At 36.5% G+C, this 14215-nt stretch overlaps 1 protein-coding gene and 1 long non-coding RNA gene across 3 annotated transcripts; one reads left to right on the forward strand and one right to left on the reverse strand.

Moving 5' to 3' along the window:
* Window positions 1-5961: 5961 nt before the first annotated feature.
* On the reverse strand, window positions 5962-8768 carry LOC120436388. 2 transcript variants are annotated; one of them, XR_005610372.1, is made up of 4 exons: window positions 8397-8768; window positions 7296-7366; window positions 6745-6951; window positions 5962-6652 (listed from the first exon to the last, which is right to left on the reverse strand). It is a non-coding gene; the product is annotated as an uncharacterized LOC120436388 (long non-coding RNA). The 2 variants fall into 2 exon arrangements; XR_005610373.1 differs by having other exon boundaries at window positions 6745-6895; window positions 8397-8758.
* Window positions 8769-9043: 275 nt separating this feature from the next.
* On the forward strand, window positions 9044-13196 carry LOC120436387. Its single transcript, XM_039607344.1, has 5 exons — window positions 9044-9145; window positions 10525-10984; window positions 11823-11891; window positions 12055-12201; window positions 12824-13196. The coding sequence occupies exons 2-5, from the start codon at window positions 10526-10528 to the stop codon at window positions 13040-13042; spliced, it is 894 nt and encodes a 297-aa protein (XP_039463278.1). The 5' UTR covers window positions 9044-9145; window position 10525; the 3' UTR covers window positions 13043-13196.
* Window positions 13197-14215: the final 1019 nt, after the last annotated feature.

Here is a 14215-nt window from a genome sequence, read left to right on the forward strand (position 1 = left end):
TCAAAAATACAAGAATTTAGGAGAAATAGTATAAGATAACAGAAAGAATATATTTAGGCAAACATTCTTAAACATTACAGAAATACTATGATTTAGAAAAACAGTACAACATAGCAGAAATGCTGCGATTTACCAGAGACACTGTAATTTACTATTAATATTGAAATTTTTTTTTAAAAATACTATGTTTTAGCAAAAATACTGTAATTTGACAGAAATACTATCATTCGGCAGAAATACTATGTTTCAGCAGAAATACTCTGGTTTAGCACAAATATTATAACATAGCAGTAATACAATTATATAGCAGAAATGCTATATTTAGAAAGAAAAATATAATATAGTAGAAATCCTATGATTTAGCAGAAATACTGTAATCAGCACATATACTGTAACATGACAGAAATTCCTCCACTTAGTAGTAATACTGTAACATAAAACAAATGTTATGATTTGGCACAAAACCATAATTTGGCAAAATACTATGATTTAGCAGAAATACTATGATTGAGCAGAAGTACTAAGATGTAGTAAAAGTACTTTGATTTAACAGAAATACAATTATGGAGGAGTAATACTTTAAATTGGGAGAAATATTGATACACACACACATACACAGAGCCTAAAGGGAAGAGTATTTGTGCCATGGAGTGTTAACAAGAATCTGAGGTCCATATTAGAAAAGCTGCTAAAATCATAAAAGTTTGCAGAATTGTAATAAATGATGAATATCAATTACTGGTCTGTGATAGTGTATTAATTTGTAGGGAAAAAAAACATGTTGCCCAAGGTGTAATTGAACCCACGACCTTTTGGTTGCAGACCTGTGTCATTACCAACTGCGCCACTGGGAAAGAGAGCGGCGCCTGGAAAACAGGGTGATGAGCAGTCAGAATTAGATTGCGGTGAGAGGCGAAAAAGACAGTTTTTGGAGTTACAAAACGTCGTGTAACTCAAAAACTAGGTGCACTAGAAGCATAATTCTTGTACTGGGTGAATCAGCGTACTTTCGTGTACTTTGACTGTGATTTGCATTGCTCTTTGTACATCTGTCGCTGAGATATGACGAGAGAAGAAAGGGCAGACCTCAGATATGATTGGCTGGCTGGGAAGCCGTGCAGGTCCTGATATGTAAATTTTATATGTATCAGTCCTCACAGAGGATTAGCTGCCTGGGGTCCTGGCAGAAATATATACAAATAGTATGATTAAGCATAAATACTACATTTAGTAGAAATACTATGTTTTAGCACAAATACTATAAAATGGCAGAAATACTATAATTAAGCAGAAATACTATATTTGGCAGAAACACTATATTTAGTACAAATCTTATGAAATAGCAGAAATAGTATGATTTAGCAGAAATGCTGTATTTAGCACAAATCTCATAAAATAGCAGACATAGTATGATTTTGCAGAAATGCTGTATTTAGCACAAATACTGAAAAGCAGCAGAAATGATATGACTCAACACAATAGTAATAACTTAAATAGAAAAATTGGAAAAGCAAAATGGACAGCTGAAAGAATCCTGAACATGCTAAGGGTCCCTCAAATGTAATTGTTAAATGAAAAAATCAGCAAAAAAAAAGTATAACAGTGACACAATCACAAATATGGACACATATGGAAACACACATGCACAGAGAGACACACAGAGGATCAAATTCAGTCAACCAGTCTAAATATATTGAATTTAAATCATACAATAAGATGCTCCCATAAAACTCTCTCTCTCTCTCTCTCTCTCTCTCTCTCTCACACTCACACACACACACACACACACACACACACACACACACACACACACACACACACACACACACACAGGAGAGAAAATCAAGTTTCTAGGTCAGTCAAGCAGCCTGGGAGCTGCTAAATTTGAATCCACCAATCAGAGAGGCTGTGTACTTTTTCCCGCCAAAACAGGTGCAGCCGTTTTACACACACAGAGCACAGAGACAGGATTTCTGCAGTGAATTTCTCATAGTGAGGATTCCTCTCAAACAAATGGCCATAATTTCCTAACCGTAGGGGCTAGAACAGTCATTCTTACACCGTTTTGTTCAGAAGAGATGGGGAATCTTAAAGTGTTGACACTTTATCATTAAAATATGAATTATTGAAGATATTTGACTTCTAATGCACCATAACTGAGTAGAGGCAAGCAAAATCTGCCTTGACTTGCCCTCAAACAACGCTTTCTAACTCTAAATCTATTTGGAGTATCGATATCATTCTTTCACCGTAAGAGACAGCAGGCTTTGGTGAACAATCATGGAAATTTTCAGGTCTCTGTGGAAATCCATTAAAAGATATGACAAGAGAAAAAAGTGGTTCATTTCCAGAGTTTGAAATCTGAAGAAATCTGAGCAAAGGACTAATTTCCTACCCTCAAACAAGTCTAACTCATTTCAGAACGGTAATAGGTGAGAAAGAAATTCTTGAATTGTGAGCATCAGGAGTGTCTGAAGATATACGGGACAAGCCTCATGTTTTAACTTCGCTTCGTTAAGGAGATATGACGATTCGAATATGCCTCTCATTAGAGAAATCAAGCGATGATTTTGAACAAGCTCTCCATTGACTTTCTATGGAGAGTTTTCTGACTTTGTGTTGGTCTGAGGTGATTTGCCAAAATTCTATAAATCTCACAACAATGATAGTAACATTTTCTGAAAGCCAGCAAAAATACCTACGTTTTGATGTATAATTTGTGTGGGTTAAGTGAAAATTGAGCGAGTAGCAAGAAGTTGTTCGGACATGAAGAGAAAATTGCCAAAGGTACAGTGGCTCACTTAGAACCAACTGCATAGCAACCATAACAACGCATGTATTTTGTGAAAAATCACAAAGATGAAACTCAAAACTTAGAGAGGGATACGATGAAAACGGTAACAGATATGAAAAAGCTGAATCATTCATGAATAGCCCAATAATTTGTGAACATTTTAAAATTTGAATGGTTGTTCTAGGCGAAAGTATGAGAACGTAGTTAAGTTTCAAAAAAGAGTAAGTTTTAGCAGAATTGCGGAAGTTTCCCATTCATTTCAATGGGACAAATTAAAGGAAAAAAACGTAATATTTTAAAAAGTATAAGAGTTAAAAATACCAAAAGTCATAGCAATCATTAGCAGAAATAGCAGAATAGTTTAAAATTTGAACGGTGAAAATCGGCTGAAAATTGTGGAAGTAGAAAAGTGCCAAAAAACGTACGGAAGCAACTGGAATAATAATAATAATAATAACTAGAAAAATTTGCATTTCCTGCGAAAATGCAGTGTGGATGCTGTAAAGCTGAAGCTGTCTGCTGAAAACAGCTGAAGAAGCTGAAATAAGTATTTGAAAAGTAGTTGAACTTTTAATCATTTTGCAGAAGCATAACAACTTAGTACAAATTTAAAAACTTAGCTGAAATGCAACTTGGCCGAAATATTGTAATACTAAGAAATAGTATAATATAGAAGAAGTATTGTAATTCAGCTGAAATGTTAATATTTAGCACAAACATAACAATTTGGAAGAAATGGTTTAACAGTATAACTTGGTATACAATACTATAACATTGTAGCAGAAATACTATAATTTAGCAGAAAAGTGACAACTTTGGAAAACAGTGTGACTCAGCAGAAATATAATAACTTAGCACAAATTCTATATCATAGCAAAAAAATATATCTAGTTAAAAATGTCATAACTTAGTGAACATTTATGACAGTTATGACACAAAACTGAATTTTTTTTTAAATAAACAGAACAAGATGACGTTACCTCAAAACTACTTGTTGCTCAACTGTGAAAAATTGGCAGAAAAACCATGTCAACACATTTATTTTCTTAAAAAAAAAAAAAAAAATCATCATCATGAAATTGGTGCACCTTACTCAATGCAATTGGGATATGCATTTTCTCCTGAGATGATTGGAACCATGATTCCAAGTGTATTTTCAGTGTTCTGACACCCATGTCTGAATACTGAGATTAAAATGTTTTCACAGTACAAATCCCACACTACCCTGAATCGAATGATAAGATTTATTACCACACACTATTCACTTAGAAGATTTCACGTCTAATGATACATGTGGAGAGAGCAATTAGAAACATCAAGGCGAACAAAGTATTTGACACCATTATCCCTCTGAACGGTGATGGCAGTGACACGTCTGCTTCTTAAGTATTATCAAAACAAACCCCTGGTTAAAACTTTGGCTAAAGATTTCACTGTCAGTGAAGATGCACAGTTCACTTGGCATTTAGATTGCTCATCTGGTAGATAGGGCACCTCATATACTAAAGCTACGAGACCTCTGCAGCAGCTATAGTCTTGTATTTATTCCACTGATTGAATTCAACAAAATGTTTTAAAAAGCGGCACCGCTCTGACCCGTGCTTGTAACTGCACTATTTTCATAGTAAATAATTTTATATTGGTTCAAGTAGATTATATATGATGTAAATGATTAGAACTCTAATTATTGATAACAAACAACAACTTTTAACAAGTAAATGTAAAAAATGGTTTTAATGAAATTCAGATTTTAGTGATTAGCCCCTCAAATGTAAATATTGTGAACTATGCTTTGGCTCTTTTGATAATGTTTACATAATCATATTTATGAACTGCACTGATTTGCACTTGAATATATGTTTTTCCTGCCAAGAATAAGGAAAACCTACATTTATTTCAATATATGCACAGCTAATTATGCAACCAAGCACTCTGTTGATTTACCATTAAGATTGCATTAGATGAGAAGAAGAAACTGGAGAGTGCATGTGTGTGGTGTGACCAACATACTAAACATTTAACTTGGCATCTTTCAATCATCTGTTCCCTTTTAAGACCACACAATAGAAATCAAATTCTTTTTACAGTTTTTTCTGATTGCTTAAGCACATTTTTTGTAACTATTGGCTATTTTTGCAAAACTCTACACACAAATAAGAAAACCTGTCACCCAATTATCAAAACATTGTAGTTCTCTTGCAAAAGCGAACACAGCTAGATTAACTCTTCACACCTTCGTAAAAATGGTGTTTTCGTATCAAACAGTACACACAAGCCATCATCTACTAAGCACACAATGCGCCAACTATACACTGATGGTATGAATACAAAACACATCTGGCTTTTGCTTTCTCTGTGCACAAGGTAGGCTATGTCAGTTTGAGCTCATACTTTTGTCATACATCCGTAATCATAGAGGGATCCAAACTTCAAGTACTGGTGTTTATTCACACACATCAAAACAAACACAAGTGTTTATTTTCAAGTCAAAACGAAATAGTAATTTTACTGAGGAAACAAAAGAAATCAGTCTACATTGTGTCATCTCTTTGGATCTGGCCACAAAATTCCGTCTACATCAAATGAAATGTCCTCTAGTCCAGCGGTCCCCAACCTTTTTTGTGCCACGGACCGGTTTATGCCAGCTTCCCTCAGGGTCACTCCATGGTTGATTACATGGTCCACTATTGTAGCTCTGATGTCATCAGCAATTCTATTTCTTACTCTTCTTACCCTTCCTCTCCCCCCTCCTCGTCCTCCTCTTGCTCCTCCTTGTCCTTGTTGTCCTCTTCGTCCTACTTCTTCACCTCCACGTCCTCTTCCTCAGCCTCTACTTCTCACTCTTCCTGCTCCCTCCATTGTACTCCACACACAGAGCTTACCTGTATTATAGTGCTTAGGCTGATTGCAAAGTGAACTAATTATCTAAAAAAGTTTTCACATGTGAAAGTGTGCCAGACAGTTGGCAAAATAGTGTAAATAATGGCCATAAATGTGTATAGTTTTACTAGGAGTGTGTTGATCCTTTGGAAATTGAGTGTAAAGCAGTGAGTTGTGTTTACAGTTCTGCAAAAAGAGTGCTGTGCAGTGGATTGTAGCTACAGGTTTGCAAAGTGTGTGTTACAAAATGGCAAACTGAGTGCAAAGCAGTGTTTGTGCTTTTAGTTTTGCAAACTCAGCGAATGGTTTTGCTATAAGTATTAATAGTTTTAGAAATTGTGCTATAAGAATCACAGTTAGGGTTTAAGCATTCAGAAAAAACTGTAAGAGAGAAGTGCATCAGCGTGTGAACACGAAAGTAACACCAGTCCACGCTCTCTCTGATGTTGCTGTTAACTTTGTGTCAACATAATCGGTACAACTGACTTTTACAGAGAGACAGGGTGCCATTCTTAGTTGAAGGTATCTGAAGTGAACATAATTCCTCACATAAAGACACCTTATCTCAAGCAGTCCAAACGGTGGCAGTGCAGATGGATCAAAGATCAACCCATCTGGTGAGGAACCAAGCCAGGGAGCGTCAGGGTGGACAACGAGGCCATGAGGCCTATCGTTAGTTTTTCAATTTGCAGTTTTCTCCAGCTGCGTTAAACTCCATGTCTGTCCCTGTGCTCACATCTGCAGTCTGTCACGTTCCTTTGAGGATTCTCTCTGCACAGTTTCACGCCCTTTATATAACAAACCTCTTAAATATGAAGATGTAATCTTGGCCTGTGGAGCTGATGCCATTCCTGGTCAGCTGCCTGTTCTCCTGTTGCTGTCTCAATCTTATTTGCCATGTCGTCTGTACTTTCAAGGTGGAAGAGTTCATCCTCACTGCAGACATGCACACACTCTGTGGGGTCCAGCCTGTACTCACTGAGTAGCAGTGGCAGGTAAAGAGGAGGATCTTAGTAAATGTTTACAGATGTTGTGGCTAATTTGGGCTGCTGGTAAGAAAGCACACTCACCAATGCTGTCTCAACACAGGTCTTCTCATCACTGATGCCCACGGTTGCTGTTATAGGTCAGTCTGTTACATCAAAGTCTTTGCATGATTCTCCAGTGTTTAGCAAGGAGATGTGAAGTGGGTCACCAGCCAAGTCGTTGTGCAGTTTATTTCTGTTAAATGCCTCACATAATAATATGAGGGTAAAATGAGGCACTGTGAAAGTCATCTGTGCAATAATGACAATAATAATAATATCAATAATAATAATAACAACAACAATATATACACTTAAAAACTACCCCGCACACAATAGTTTTGCACCTGAGCACTTAAATTCAGAGCACTTTACTCATCACTTAAATCACTTTTAACTGGATTGTCAATGTCTGACAGTTTTTGGTCTGTTTACAAGTTTTACTGTTTATGTTTGTTTGTCTTTACTTTTGTGAATAGCTGCTATAGAATGTTATATTTAATTATATTTAAACATCGCACTGTCTATTGTGCTTGGAGCATGTTACCTTACTGTTGTACACTAATATTGTATATAACAGTAGATTACTATCTCACCTGATTCCTCCTTCCATGACTCGATTGAGCCTTGGTCTGGTGATGACCATTTTAATAGCTGGTTCCAACCCCTGAAAAAAAGCAATAACAAAAATACTTATCAAACAAGCATATAACATATTATTTATTGCAGGTTAGAAAAGAACATTAAAGGGTCAGGCCTGAATATGAATCTCAGCACTTAGTGCTCTTTGGGTTTGTCCCACTGTTACTCTGTCTCGGTGTAGGTGTGAAGAGACAACCTGCAGCTTCAGTTCTGATTAATGCGCTGTTTGAAAGAGCAAAGCAAAGCTTAGACAACGCATTGTCAGCTACACACCAACACCGATCAGAAATAAGGACAACAGGGTCCCGAAGCTCTGTCTGCACTAAAGCACATAGAGAGGCAGTCTTACACACACTGACAATGGCTAGACAATAATTCAGAGGCAGAGGCCTGTGGCACTCAAAATGAAGCTGGAGTTAGTCAGAGTCATTTATAATTCTGTGAACTCATCTTTTTACAAGTAGACAAACAGCAACACTGAACTGAATTGACCACCATGCATGCATTGTTTACCAAGTCTCTCAGAGTATAATTTCTCTGACCTTTTTCAGTGTCCTACAGAGTACCCAAATAGCATACCTTTATTAAAATGTAATTTTAAAAAATAGCACTTAAATACAAGTTACTGATATTCAATTACCCTAAGTATCAAAAGTTATTTCTGGAAATACATTTAATTCAAGTGTCAAAATGATAATAAAACCTTTTTTTTTTAATGTGGCATTTTGTGTATGATTTATAAGAGAACACATAAAGTTCGACTTAAGTGACGATCAAAGACTGCAGGTCATTAATCATTGTATAAAACTAAACTAAATGTATTTTAGTTACACAACACACAAACACGCAAGCAAGACGTGTAATTAGAATTATTTATAATAAATATGAATTAATTAGTGCATTTTCTGGACTGGACTCACTATGTTATCCATCTAACAGAGCCTCCACATGTTCTCACTTCAATTTCCCCTCAGGGATGAATTTATGCTTGCACTAATCTGAATGTTCGGAGGGAAATCAAATGCATTTTACTGGCAGTACTCAAACTGACTTACCTTTGTTTGAATGAGGACGTATTCACAACGTGGAGTCTAAAAATAGCCAAATCCTGTACCCAACCATTGGTTAGTCGGATGTGCGCCTCCAGAGATTTATAATTGCGAAACCGGTACGCCGTTTATGCGCTGACCCCACAGGTACGAAAATATATCAGGCTACGTCAATACCGGTTGGTCTTCGGGTTTCTGCTCCACTGCCGTTATTTCATACGGGTCCACATTTCTAATGCACGCTATTTTTTGCAAGTACCGTGTCTTCGTATCCAACACAATTTGATTCTATAAAGTTCTTTTTCTTTTGAGCTGCTTTTAAGTACGGTTCGTAGCAATCTTCCTTCCAAACGAGTGTCCGTTTTGATTCGTGGCCTGCAAAAATGCTGGCATGCTCCCACAATGCAACGCGGCGTGACGTCAACTCCAAAGCCCTGATTTTATAAACCTTAAATTTTACGTTTGAGACTTATAAAATAGTAATGATAATTCCATAATTAAAATTAGACGAGTTCACCCAGAAAACAATAACAAACAAACAAAAAAAAAAAACACTGAAGCAAACGTAAAATCAACACAAGGAAGTCCAATCACGAAACACAACAATCGTAGTTAGCCAATCAGGGCGGGTGACAACAGATTACGTCACAAGTTGTAACTTCAACACCGGCGGGAAGGTTTTTCATCTTTCTTGATCTTTCAAAGATACTTCGAGGGACACACACGGCTCTTACTGTTCTTAAAGTTCATAAAACGTAAGTATTGAATTTTTTGGTTTTTTTTACTACCTTTATAATATGTACAATGCAATACAATATAGGGCAAGACACAAGTTCTAGCCATTTAACTTGCTGGCAATATAAAGACTGTCAAAGTACCAAAAATTAATCAGACTTTTCTTTCTTTTTCCTATGTTAATGTTTCTATTGAAGAGAAATTCATTATCGATAAATTCACATTTACTATTGACAGTAATGTATTAGTGGGTGTCATAGTTTGATGAACTTATTGTCTCATGGGTATTTAATTGAAAAAAAGATCTAAATGTTTAAATGAAAAATAATTTCAGGCCTAATTTTTTATATGAAATATTAAGATCTTAAGGAATTTGAAAAATCTTCAAGATCTATAACAGTTTTATAAACTTTAAGATGTTAAGTTTGAGCTGTGAGTCTCTAAATTTGTTTAAGGCTGGAAGTCTGCCCTGGCAACAATACTTTCTAGCACTTTCTCAATTAAACTATACAAAAACTGAATAACCAATATGAGTTAAGCTAAAAGACTTAATGGAACCTATTGGAAACCATATTCTGAATAACTTCATTTCCCACAATGCCTCAGAGGCATTACTCGTCAAAAAAAGGCCATTTTCTGCGCAGTTACAGAGAGTGAGACTGACGTGAAAACAGGGTACATTACTGTCGTTCTATTAGCTCAAATGATTAACACAGGGGACCAATAGAACGAGCCACAGCCACAGAGACTGCAAGTGCATTATGTTTGTGTGTGTGTGTGTGTGTGTGTGTGTGTGTGTGTGGTGGGGGGGGGGGTGTTCAAAGTATACTGAAACAACAAACAATTTAGGCATTTAAATAAAGTTAAATCATCTCTGCTCTTTAGAAATTCAAAGCCACAGACCAAATTGTGAATTGTAAATAGAACTGTAATTTCACTGTTTCACTTCAGCAGCATCAATCTTTGCACAGATAATCTTCATATGATGATTTCTTCTTTATCGTCAGTATTTTCAAAGGAGATTATATGCTAGAAAATACAAAAAATAAATGAATAACAATTTGGTGAGAAAAAACATTGACTTTGAGTTCAGTCCTAAGTTACTTTCACCAACTTGTCTCTGCTGTAATATTTGGATTAATTCAATTAAGTCTTAGAACTGTTAGCTTTATTTTAAAACCAACATTGTATAAAATATAAAAAAAATACTTTTAGACAGGCCTGTGTTTTTGGCCTGTCATTTTTACGCAGGAACCTCAGAAAGGTATTATGAGTTTAGTTTGACATCAGAAAGTAAAAAGACTGCACAAAAGCTACACGTGTTACCATATTATATGACCCTTGCTATAACAGAAATGTATTAACCCCTTAATATTTTTTGTCTTGCTTTTTTTTTCAGAATGGCTTTGACAAAGCTTCAGAACAACCGCCCTGACACGCCATATTTCCGGCCACCCCCACTGCACATGAAAATTTTAAAGTCCTGTGACCAGCTAAGGGTCACTAGTTGGGATTTCAAAGAGGGAACAGCAACACCCCTGATAACTAAGAAGAACACCATTGCGGTGATCACTGATGGCCAGACTGTGACAAAGATCACAATGTTTGAAGAATATGCCTCTAAAGTCCAGCAGGGGGGGTCATACATTATGAGAGGCCATGAACTCAGGGGCACGGCCCCCCCTTACAACATCAATGTCACAGCAAAAACACAGTTTTTTCGGGCACCCACCCTAACTGTGAGGGAAGACCTTGTGAAAGAAGCAGACGACATTCTGCATCCTCCTGCTCCTCTCACCCCACTCAAGATGAGCTCCACAAATGGGGGACTCATGACAGTTCAAGGGGAGGTGGTGGAGGTAAGTATTTGTGGTTCCATCAGAATTTACATGGTAAATGGCCTGTATTTATATAGCGCTTTCTAGTCCCTAAGGACCCCAAAGCGCTTTACATATCCAGTCATCCACCCATTCACACACACATTCACACACTGGTGATGGCAAGCTACGTTGTAGCCACAGCCACCCTGTGGCTTTAGGTTTCCAAATAACCCATTATTGCCGGGGTTTTTTACAGTTAAAATAATTTTGGTTTTTGCTGTCAAGCAGAGACTAAATTCTGTTAAGATTGTTAAGCACAATTTTTAAAAAATATTTTCCTCAGACCATTTCTGGTATTTTTGCAGCCAATTTGCATTGTGCCTACATACATTTGTATTGTAAGGGCTAGATTTTAATGAACAGTCTCTACTTGATAATAAAACAAACAGAATAATTATTTTATACACTTCTGTATATAAATTCACACAAAAGTCTTCATCAAAATATATCCTTTATAATAAAAGTAAAAGCAGATATAACAGAAATGGTCAAAAATTACCCTCAATTGGGCATAATGGAAAACAAATAGATTTTGTATACCTGAAACTGGCAAACTTTTCATTTATGTTGCTGTCACTTAAGTTACAAAATGTATTGTTTATAGAAGGATTTCCTACAACCTGTTTCATAATCACAGTATATGAAAAACATCCTAATAACCGATACAGATAAAACTGCTTCTGATAAGATAAATGGCATATGCAGAATACTTAACAACAACCATAACATAATCTAAACAGACTACTGAAGAAATAAAAACCTATCACAGATAACTACACTGATTATTACTGACCTTAAATTTCAATTTACTTTTCAGATTTCTGCTGTAAAGAAGGTGCTGTCGGGAAAACAACACGTTCCCCTTAAAAACCTCCAGCTGAAGGAGGTAATGGTGGAATTTAAGTTTTATATTGAAAATGGTTAAACTAATGTGACAAATTTGACATTGCTGGTACAGAATGTATGAGGCTGTGAGCTTTTTTTCTAGTTACTGGACTTGTTATTATTTAATTAATGAATCTTTAATTCTGTCATGCTTGTGATTTCAGGATGGGTTTACCATGGCAGTGTGCCTCTGGAGGGAGGCAGCTGTTAACAGCGTGAACGTGGGAGACCACATCAGTCTCTCTCACGTTAAGCAGAAACAGTCCTCATATGGAGTACAACTTCATAGTACAGCATTTACACAGATTGAGGTATGAAGAAGCTAAACCTTTGTTTGTCTTATCATCAAATGTTTAAAACTAGGTTTTCAAATTTGACATAACATTATATATATTATATTATCTTACACACACACACACACACACAAACACTACATAGATAGATAGATAGATAGATAGATAGGTAGGTAGATAGATAGATAGATAGATAGATAGATAGATAGAAAAATTCACCACTCGCCCTTATGGGCGGTTTATCCTTCAAGCTCGGGTCCTCTACCAGTGGCCTGGGACTGCGTACCACTATATCCGGTTGGTTAGCCAACCGGACATAGGGGTGCGGGATCTCAGTCCTGGGAACAGCTAAGATACTGCGCAGGACCCTCAAGCTCCCAGGCCACTGGTAGAGGACCCGAGCTTGAAGGATAAACCGCCCGTAGGGGCGAGTGGTGAATTTTTCTCCAGGTGAACATAATTAACCATTTTGGAATTTACTTACCTGGATGATTGAGCATGCATCAAGACATAATGTGTGTATGTATGTGTCTTGGTGACTTAGTGAAACCACGTGATGACCATAGGTTTTCTTTTTTCTAGTTGGATAAAAAAAAACAATGTTTTCTGGGCTAAATGTGTGCCTATGCTGTGTTAACAGAGAAATGTCGAGGACAGTGCTGACATCATCATCATTGGTGTGGCCACGGCAGAAATGCCAAACCAGCTGGAGGTGTTGCTGGACAATGGAAAGAGCCTCTACATTCAAAGCGAGCTGTGGAGTCCCTTCGATAAAGAACTGGAGGAGGCAGTAATCAAAGTTACAGTTAAAATAAGCGGAAAGCAAATTGTACATATTCAAAAATATCAGTGCGAATAATTTAAAGAAAATGTACAGTTCCTTTGTTCTCTTTGTTCAAAAATGTGAGAGATTGTATTTTATAACTTAAAAAGAATGATTTTTTTTCCTATCAGTATTTATAATTTTTAATGATATTTTGTTAAGTTCTGTATTATAGTTAACAGTTTTAGTATTTTCCAGCGTTAAGTATTTATATATTAAAAAGTCTACATAATAATCTTAGATTTGTGTTTGTTTTTAATTTTTAGAACACTGGAAGGCTATAAAATGTTTTTTAAAAAAGAAGAATAACAGAACAGATCAAGGCTTAATGTTGAATTTTGTAGATAATAAAGGGGGCAGGTCTATTAACAATATTTGATTTGTACCTTTTGAAAAAGCCAACAAATTCCTTTCATTATTGATTTTAACATTCCTGCTCTTTTAATTTGTAATTCAAATAATTGTGGAAGGGCAAAATGATGAACTGGGTGGATATGATATCAATTAGAATAGAATAGATTAGAATAATCATTTAATTATCCCACAAGGGGAAATGTGGTTGTATCAGCAGCACAAAAAAACACACATATACAAAAAAAGAACAGGACAAAGAACAGAAACACAATTGTTACATATTTACATCATGGACAATAGTTAACAAAGCAGAGTACAGTGCAGTTGTTGAAATTTGACTAAAGATCGGGTGCAAATAGAGCAGGATACTGAAAAATGTTTAAATAGTTAGGAATATTTAGAGTAATTAGAAAACTGCAGATTGTGTATCGTACTTGTGCATTAAAAAGTAGACATGTAACTCCCAATAAGTTGTCTGTACTCTCAGTACAGACCTGTGGTGATGATGACTATGGCAGAGTTGTCAGAGAACTTCTGTAGGTGGCAGCGTGGGGAGGTGATGGAAAAAGTCTGCAGTCTAGGAGGTGAAGAGGAACAGATCCAGCACAGTTCCCTGTGAGGCCGCCGTACTGTAGACCAGTGTATCAGAGACACAGCCCTGTGACCTCACATACTGTGGACGTTCTGTGAGGTAGTCCAGTATCCACTGGGACATGTGGTGGTCCACTCCTGATAGCTCCAGCTTGTCCCTCAGAAGTCGTGGGTGGATGTTTTTGAAAGCACTGGAGAAATCAAAGAACATGATCCTCACAGTGCATCCAGGCTTGTCAAGGTGAGTCAGAGCTCGATGCAGGA

The sequence above is a fragment of the Oreochromis aureus genome, linkage group 23 (genome assembly GCF_013358895.1).
Source record: "Oreochromis aureus strain Israel breed Guangdong linkage group 23, ZZ_aureus, whole genome shotgun sequence".
NCBI classification, from domain to species: Eukaryota; Metazoa; Chordata; class Actinopteri; order Cichliformes; family Cichlidae; genus Oreochromis; species Oreochromis aureus.